The 9,546-nt window shown below is 37.4% G+C and overlaps 1 protein-coding gene across 2 annotated transcripts; it reads right to left on the minus strand.

The window, feature by feature from the left end:
• Positions 1 to 450: 450 nt before the first annotated feature.
• On the minus strand, positions 451 to 9,073 carry si:dkeyp-67f1.2 (uncharacterized protein LOC556106 homolog). 2 transcript variants are annotated; one of them, XM_036571147.1, is made up of 9 exons: positions 8,056 to 9,073; positions 7,178 to 7,264; positions 7,034 to 7,081; positions 5,220 to 5,343; positions 5,064 to 5,122; positions 3,497 to 3,547; positions 3,273 to 3,348; positions 3,037 to 3,163; positions 451 to 776 (listed from the first exon to the last, which is right to left on the minus strand). In XM_036571147.1, the coding sequence occupies exons 1-9, from the start codon at positions 8,066 to 8,068 to the stop codon at positions 690 to 692; spliced, it is 672 nt and encodes a 223-aa protein (XP_036427040.1). In that variant the 5' UTR covers positions 8,069 to 9,073; the 3' UTR covers positions 451 to 689. The 2 variants fall into 2 exon arrangements, with proteins under 2 accessions (XP_036427040.1, XP_036427041.1); XM_036571148.1 differs by lacking the exon at positions 7,178 to 7,264.
• Between the last annotated feature and the right edge of the window lie 473 nt (positions 9,074 to 9,546).

Below are 9,546 nucleotides of genomic sequence, written 5' to 3' on the forward strand. Positions count from 1 at the left end.
AAATAGAAATATGAGGACAAAGAAATGTAAAGGGGCTAGAGAAAGAGAGAGAGAGAGGAGAAAAAGACAGAAAGGGGAGTGAGAGGAAGAAAGGTTAAAAAGCGTGAGATATAGAAAAGGGAGAGAGACAGAGAGAGAGAAAAACAGACGGGGAGAGAAAGAAAAAAGCAGATAGACAGGGAGAGGACAAAGAAAAGAGAGAAAGTGACAGAGAGAGAAAAAGAGAATGAGAGAGAGAAAGAGACAGAGGGAGTGAAAAAGACAGCACGAGAGAGAAAGAGAAAGAGAAAAATAAAGTATGAGGGCGAGAACAAGAAAAACAAGAGTGAGAGAATAAGAGAAAGAGTGTGAAATGAAGAGACTGTTCTGAGCTTCTGTGGGTCAGTCATGTAAGTATAACTGTGATAATACCATCATTCCTTCATAATAAAAGAACACAGAGAACATATGTTGTGTGTTTTTTAACAAAAGTTTATTTGTGAAACCTCGTAAACATTTCATATGACCTACTGTGACCCACGCAGCACAAGACAGACCGTGGGCAGTATGTGGCTATCAGACGCGGGCATCCATATGTGAACACTTTGCAACATTTCCAAACTTCAAAGCTTTTAAGTCCCACGTTTGAAATGTTCCATGTTTTTAACGATCCCGGTTGGCTGCTGCAGAACACACTCATTTACTGTCACTCAGATCTTTCTGGGAAAGCAGCCACCCACCTCTTCCATCTCTGGCCAGTCTCCATACACATTGCTCTTCTCATCATTAGCAGTGAGCTGCACATTTAAAGAAAGAGTTCAGACTTACCAAGGCAACTTTAAAACAGGAAGCAGAGTCACTTCCAATTGGTGAAGTGTCCATAAAATCCAAATATACAGTATATTAACTGTGTGTGATGTATTAATCTAAAACTTATAACTGCTCAGTATTGTCAATAACGAGTTTTGTCAGCATATTCTGAAGATGGATCCTTCATTGATAGTGACTTTTTAAGGGGCTGGTGTGGCAAAAATTTGTATTTATACAGTGTTTCCTTCTAAACTGCTCTTGATCAGCCCAACCATGTTTGATGCCTAAAGCCTCCGTCTTTACTTTCACACTAGAGCTACAAGGTTAATGAAGCTAACAAGTAAATGGAAGGTTATAGCCTGCCAATTAGCACTCTACAAACTGCCTGCCTAAATCATCACACACTGGCCTCAAACCATGATGAGTTGTTAAGTAATACTGTTATCTTTATTAAAATACAGCACACAGCTAAACAGAAGTGTATCAGTGATGTTACCAGTCATCGTATGCCTACATTACTTGTTAGGTACAGTACACCAAACATGTCTACATTTGGAGTAAGGTGGAATTGTGTACATTTGATTTTTTTGTTTGCCAAACTACAGTTTTAACAGCATGCACACTGTAAACCTCATCCTCATTCCTGCTGCAGCCACGTTTGCATTACTCAAGGTGGCTGCCACTATATTGGTATATGAGCCTGGCATCACTGTACAGTACTGCACAGAAGTCAGAGACCACTCTTTACATATTTAATTTACAGTCAAAACAAACATTAAGTAGTTTATATATCAGCATCAGGAAAACATGCAGAAAACATACACACTCACCAAGGACTTTATTAGGAACAGCTCATTGTATCTACACTCATTGTCCATTATACTTCTTGCAATTCCAGACTATGTCTGAGATACTGTAATTAAATATAATTACTGCATTTCACACTGAAATACTTTACCTAATATAATTATATGTCTGGTCTACCAAATACTGTATTCTATTTCTGTTGGTCTGGTTGCTATCCCTACCTCAGTGACTTCTAAGCTCATATATCTGCTCATATATAGGCAATCTGCTAACATGTCGTAGTATGTTACATCCTACTTTGCACAACTTTGCATATTCTCAGTATTGTGTACTGTCTGTGACCTGTTTTGTGTTTATTGCAAGTCTTTCGTCTCTTTTGCACTGTATTGTCTGTGCTGTATATATTGTATTATTTTGCACTTTCTGTTCCTGTGTTGCACCATGTTTGTCCTGGTGGAATGTTGTATATAGCTGAAATGACAATAAAGCCTCTTGAACTTGAACTTATATCAGCTTCACATACCATAGAGGTGTACTTTGTAGTTCTACAATTACAGACTGTAGTCCATCTGTTTCTCTGCATACTTTGTTAGCCCCCTTTCAGCCTGTTCTTCAAAGGTCAGGACACCTACAGAGCAGAGTGGAGGCCCAGCAGTGCTGCTGGAGTTTTTAAACACTTCAGTGTCACTGAGAAAAGTGCCCACAGTGTCCTCTGGGCAGCGTCCTGTGACCATTGATAAAGGACTAGAATGATGACTAACGCAAACTGTGCTGCAACAGATAAGCATCTTTGACATCTACAAGGTGGACTGGCAAGGTAGTTGTGTCTAATAGAGTGGACAGTGAGTGGACAGAGTGTTTAAAAACTCCAGCAACACTGCTGTGTCTGATCCACTTGTACCAGAACAACGTAATAATCCCAAGTTATCCCAAATACATTCAATCATTCATTTGTTTGATCTGCAAATGTTCTTCTTTTTTGTCTATTTCCTTTTCTCAGTAACAGCTTCTTGACAGCTACACATTCTTTCAGACCCATAGTGTTGATATGACTTCTCACAGTGGAAGGATAGACGGATCTGAAGCAAGATCTGAAGCAAGAAGGGAGCTTGATTTTCCCCTCTCTCTCAAAAATATAAGTATTGTTTATCTGATGAGGACAGTTTTGATGGTCTGCCAGCTCTTGCACTGTTGTCACATTTTCTCTGTATCTTTTGATATTTTCATATTTTCTTTTGACTTTCCTCTTATGCAAGTATCAAATCATCTCAGAAATCTCTCGAGGATAATCAATAACTTGTACTTAATGGCCGTTTTGACGTAGAAAGTGAAAGTAAATAAATGAAGGGTGGTCTCTGTCTCTTGCACAGTACTGTGTACAGAACCGTGTAAGAGTATATTACCTTTTGAGTTAAATATTAGATCAGTGCAAGTTCAAACCTTCTCAAATTGACTCTTCTTAAGTATTCCAACAGACCCTGCAAACACCCAGGTGTCCCTTTTCTTCACCGAGCGGATCATGGTGCTCCCCAACCTGGCGAAAATCTCTCTGATCTCATCCGTCAACCTGCAGCACACAAGAGATTAGCTCAGTTATACTCCTAGTGAAAAGAAATCAACATGCTTCCTCATCCTGATGAGGGCTGTTTAAAAAGTGTGAGTTTCTGTTTACTCACACCACTGCAGGGTCATCATATGAGGCCACTAAAACAATACTTCCTGTTTGTATCAACTTCAGAAACTCAAGCAATCCTGCAATATTAGAGAAAAACACTAATGGAGACACAGCAGAACAGGGGAGCTGAATACAGAGACTATAGAGACACTATTACACATTAACTTTAGGTTTGTTTTCAATATTTGTTTACATAAAACTCACAAGCATACATAATAAACTCACCCCCAGAAAAGACATTGAAGTACCTGCGCTCCAATATTTCACCAGTTCTACCTGAATAACAATTGAGGAAGGAAATCACATTAGGTAGCCTCAGTACACTAATTCAGACTTATGTACACAGTGCTAAAAGGCAATTACATTTGCATATACACTGCCATTCTGCCATTCAAAAGACTGGAATCACCATTTTCAATAATATAAAAGCAATTTTGTTGCAGGTACGATGTTACAATGTTAGAAATAAAGGTTCTGCGCAGGTACATTTTTCTTTCATCAAGGTACAAACAAGGTAAAAGTACCCTCAAAGGTACAACCTTAAATTGTACCTTAAATAGGTTTTTCCAGGGGAAAGGAAATATTTGTATCTTTTTATAACCTAATGTTTTAAAACAGAACAATAAAATAAAAGCCTGGAGACGAGACAGGAGGGGTGTGTGGAGTCAATACAACTTTGTGTCAATACACAAAGAAAATACAATTTCAATGGATTGTGGTACAATTATGTTCCCTGACTAAAGGTACTCAGATGTTCCCTTTGAGTGGAACATCTCAGTACCCTGCCCCAGTGACAGTTCAGTACCTTTATTTCTGAGAGTGTAGGACTCCACAAGATCTTAGATTTTAACTAATCTGTAGGAAACTGTACAAATCTAAGAACTTTTAGATGTGTGTAGATGATTCTTTATAACTGAAAAAGTTGTAAACAGTAGTCACCAACCCTCCTCTTGGAGGTCTACCTGCTACTTCAAACCCAAAAACACTTCCTTTCCTGCAGAAAGGGAGATCTCCACTGCTGTAAAACATTGAAAATGAAGCTATAATAATGTCCAGAATGCCATATTTAAAAAGTGGTGATGAAACCTTAGGCAGATAACTTCTCAAGAAATGTCTGTAAATAGATGATTAGAATGTGCAGTATGTATCATTTATAATAATACAGCAATTGGCCGTAAATAGTAAACTGTTACAGGGATCAAACTTGGTGAAAAGAGCTATAAACAGCAAGCAACATAAGCTTAAGCCAAAACCACTCCCATTGTATTCAATGAAGTTGTTTACATCAGATCTGAGCGGCAGACTTTTGACGGATGCCCAGTTTCTGTTTTTGACATTGAGTTGACATTCCACCCTAAAAGTGAACTCCACCATTTTTGTTTTTAATTTCTGCATAATTAAATGGTTAACATGTCAACAAAGTCAGAGTGTTTTGGTGTGAAATGTTTTTTCTAGAGTCTGAATTGTTCAAAGTGGTGGTGCCAGACGTCCACCTCTGAAAGCTCCTTTCCAGAAAGTTATTACATAAAATGGTTATGAATTCTGATGTCTGAGACATTGTTTCGCAGTAGTTTTGTTATAAAGTTTTGATCTGAAATGTATTTTAAAATTGATGGTATAAACTCGGCCAAGCGCTGATATCTACAGTACAGCACTCCCTCTTGTGTAAATAAAACAGCAATTATTAATCAGAGAAGTGATTCCAATTTTTTGAACACTAGCATATTTTCATACTTGCTGGCACAACAAAACACACAATGTTCTGTCAAAGGCTTTTAAAAAAAACACTCACCCTTCACCACCACAATGTTCAGACCCCATCCAATGTTATTAATTAATCCTCCCATTATACTGGAATCAAGAACAGATGAGACCATACATCACTAGCAACCAATGCATAATTGTGTTACGTTATGATTGAGTAATGCACCATGATTCTACTACATACATTGTGTTGTTTAAGCAGATCTTTGGCCCCACCATGTTGGCTAGACCACTGCGGATAAAAAAGGGGTAGTGGTCTGCAGGGCAGATTTTATGAGGACAGCAACCTAAGTGAGACTCAAACAGAGCTGCAAATAATGCCAAAAGTTCATCAGGATGGGATAATATTGTATTTGTTTGCACAGTGTTTGTCAGTCCTGGTCCTAGAGCACCGCTGCACTGAAAAAAGATGCCCTGATGCATTGAATTGACCTGATTCTAAGGTACACATAATTTATACACAAATAAAATACATCATCACAGCGTCTTTTGTGTTAATGTAATATATTACACCAGGGCTTTGTGATTTGTGTTTAATTAAAAACAGCATAGAAACACATTTTACCTTAGGAACGTCATTGTTTTTGTAAATACACTCTTTCCAAATTTGCTGGCTGCAACATGTTCCAGAAAAGTCTGGACGGAAGCATGTTTACCACTGTGCTACTTTATCTTTCCTTTTAACAACACATTTGAGGACTGAAGCCACTTATTGGTCCAATCATGAAAGTGGATTTTTGCCAGTCATCTGTTATGCATAACTTCAGCTTTGCAACTTTATGGGTTCTTCATTGTTGTATTTTACGCACGTTTTCAGTGGGAGACAAGTCTGGACTACATGAAGGCCAGTCTAGCACCTGCACTCTCATTACACAGACATGCTGCTGTAACATGCAGAATGAGGCTTGGTGTTGTAAAGCTGAAATAAACATGGAAGTTCTTGAAAAAGATGTTGTCTAGAAGGCAGCATATGTTGCTCCAAAAAGTGTTCAGTGCCTTCACAGATGTGCCAGTTATCCACACATATCCTCATAACATGACAGACCCTGGCTTTTGAACTTTACACTGTTAACAATCTGGACGGCCCTTTTCTTTTCTGACCCAGAGAACACAGCGTCCATCATGTCCATAAACAGAAAGGTTGACTTGTCAGACTACATTACACTTTTCCACTGTGCATCATTGCATGATTGCATGATCCTAGTCCTAGTATGAAATGGTCCTTATCTCAACTTTTTTGGAACATGTCACAGCCATTTATTTCAGAACAAGTGTATATTTACAAAAACAATGAAGTTGACAACATAAAACATCACATATCTTGTCTTTGTACTGCTTTTGTTCAACTACTGATCAAAGTAGATTTATAAATAATTGATTTCTGTTTTTTGATTTGCATTTTACTCACTGTCACAACTTTTTTGGAATTGTGTTGGTACTTTAATACTTGCAAAGAACAAAAAAGACAAACTGTTGCAGACCACAAAAACCTGTTAATTATCATTTTTATACAGCAATAAATTGTCAGCTAAATTTTCCTGATTGTGACAGTGCATTACTTTCAGTGTTCTCTTTGTTATGAACACCCTTGTTCAGCCAATCAAAGCTGAGTTTCCTGAAAGCATTTTAGTACAGAGATGATTCTTAAATGGTAGAGCGAGAATCACAGTGAACACTCTCTCTACCAGTTAAGACAATCTCACCACTATGAAGTTCTTCTATGGTGTCACTCCAAAGAACGTTTTTCACTTTTTATATTTTTTTCATCTGTAGTGCTCCAGGACAAGGACTGAGAACCACTGTTTTAGCACATTTATACTCACACACACACAAAAGTAAACAGCTGAGGCTAGTTCCCAGAATGCACTTTCTCTAGACTAAGATTAATGAAACCTAAACAGTGAATCACATTGAACCGTGCAATTTACTCCACAACCTGTCTTTATCTCAGTCCAAGAAACAACCCACTAATGGCTTCCTGAAGAAGATCAAGCTCACCTGGAAGAGCGCAGTCTGATCTCGGAATTTCTTTTTTGTGCACCTCATCTAAACAAAGAAACGAGTTTTAGAGGAATGCAAATCTAGACAAAGCTCAGCAATACAAGCAAACTGTGGAGTAAATGCTCTATGTGACATACGAACATTTTCTATCCTCCTGAAAAAACTTCTTGTTGACAAAGAAGCCCCATATTAAGAGGAGGGTGATGACAACTATGAGAGAAGAGAACCCTGGAAATACAACAGAAAAACTAACTTTTACAAGCATGAATTACCTTCTCTTATTCAGTTCTGATTTACAGGGACAATGCACATTAATACACATTTTCAGCTGTAGTCCCTGGGCAGAAAAATTACATGTAAAAAAGTGTTTTTTTTTTAAATAACATAACCTTTTTAGGTTAAGTTTAAAATAAGTACTTAAACAGAATATGGTCACATTACATTCTATAACTAAATGTACTAAAGACATACCCTACCCCACTACCTAATAAAGGTACTGTGCAGGTACATTTTTCATTCATCAACATACAAACAATGGAATTGTTCCCCTTACAGGCACAACAGTGGTTTTAAGATCCTTAAAGAAGTTTTTCCCCAGGACAAAAGTACATATTTGTACCTTTTCATATCCAGAAGTTTTAAGAGAACAATAAAATTAGAAGTCTGGAGACGAGGCGGGGTGTGTGGAGTCAATGCAACTTAGAAAATATCATTTCAATGGATTATGGTACAGTTATGTTCCCTGACTAAAGGTACTGAGTACTCTTGAGGGTACCACTGCAGTGAAAAGAGGGGCAGTTCCCTTCAGTAACAGTAACATTTTAGTAACTTTTTTTTCTAAGAGTGTCTGTCTCTTTTTCCAGAGTGTACTCTGAAAGGTACTGTCTTTTTCTGAGACTGTACAGAAAGGGTAAAAGCACTGAGCAAGAAACATACGATTACATAAAGCAAAAACAATGCGTACAACATTACAGAACCGAAAGCTTGTTTGCACAACACAAAAAGATGAGATTTCTTACCTCGCACTCTCATCCTGCATAGATTCTGTAATCTGAGTGCTGCTGTTTAAATGATCATGTTTGTGAAACAAAAGAAATGAGCTATCTTTAAATCTCTCAGTCTTAAAGATCAACAGAGCAAACCTGTTTTCCACTGTAAAGCTGTCGAGAAAAACCCCATCCAGGATCTACCTCGAGATTTACACACCCTGAACTCAAACACATTCATCAGCACAATCTGTGTTGCTACTCCTTTACAGGGTGTATTAATGTGTTTTTGTTCCACAATGGGACACACAGTAGGACTGTATAGCAAAGAAGAGGTCACAAACTAGCTCTTTATGACTAAACATGAAGCTTTTTGATGGACTATAGTTTATAGCTACTAGATAAAGAACTCTTTTTTTACAGAAGAAGAAGGAGATTTAAAGCACATAATTGGTTTTAAAAGTTTTTAATATTGTGTAGTGAATTTTCAGCAGTCATCATTAAGAATTCCAGACATCATTAAAAATTCCAGAATTCCAAATTCAACATGCCTGATAAACAGGCATGAACGCAAATAGTATGATACAGCATAATCAACAAGATACAACTCAAGAGAGTAAAATTTGTTCACATTCTCAAGCATCATAATAAAACTTTACAATATTAAAAAGGAGACAAAGAACCTTTTTAAGGCATGTTTCAAGTGTCCTGGAAGAAAACAAAAAGTCCTAAACAGATCCAGACCGGATTTAATGATATTAACGTCAACTATGTCACCTCTGTTTATAGGAATACAAGGAGAGGAATACTGACAAGTATTAAGACAAAACACAGATGACAGTAGGTACAGTACTGTGCAAACATCAGAGACCTTAAAAAGGCTATCAAGTACAAGTTATTCACTTTTCAGGAGAGATTTCTGAGAAGATTACATTAAACATAATGAATCGAAGAAACAGGAGTTTCCAAAACTGGAGTACACAAAATTATTCAGAAGATACAGAGAAAATGAGACTCCTAACAACCATGCAAGACCTGGTAGACCACCAAAACTGTCCCTATCAGATAAACAGTACTTAAAGCTTTCATCTTTGAGAGAGAGGAAAAAAAAAATCAAGCTCCACTCTTAATCCAAATCTGAAAAAAATGTGTTTCTGTTTATCCTTCCACTGTGAGAAGACAACTCAACATTATGTGTCTGGAAGGATGTGTAGCTGTCAAGAAGCCGTTACTGAGAAAAGGAAACAGAAGACAAAAAAGAAGAACATTTGCAAATCAAACAAGGAAGCTGCTGGTGTCCTTCAAACAATGGACTGACTGTTTGGAATTACTGGGATTGTGAGCAGCAGAAAATGCAGCCAACTTCCAAGACAAAAAATGAAAAATAAGGAAAAATATCCCTGCAGATTTCTTTAAAAAACTGATAGCGAGTCTTTGAAAAGAACGGAAGCTGTAATAAAATCCTGATATTCCTGATACTAAAAAGAATAACTTGTACTTAATGGCCGTTTTGACTGGAAGTGT

The sequence above is a fragment of the Colossoma macropomum genome, unplaced genomic scaffold (genome assembly GCF_904425465.1).
Source record: "Colossoma macropomum unplaced genomic scaffold, Colossoma_macropomum, whole genome shotgun sequence".
Taxonomy (NCBI): domain Eukaryota; kingdom Metazoa; phylum Chordata; class Actinopteri; order Characiformes; family Serrasalmidae; genus Colossoma; species Colossoma macropomum.

Coding starts and splice junctions, on each gene's coding strand:
- si:dkeyp-67f1.2 (XM_036571147.1), bottom strand. Junction 5,344..7,033: donor ATCAGACTGCGCTCTTCCAG/GTGAGCTTGATC, acceptor CATTATTTGCAG/CTCTGTTTGAGTCTCACTTA. Junction 777..3,036: donor AGAAGAGTCAATTTGAGAAG/GTTTGAACTTGC, acceptor TTAAATGTGCAG/CTCACTGCTAATGATGAGAA.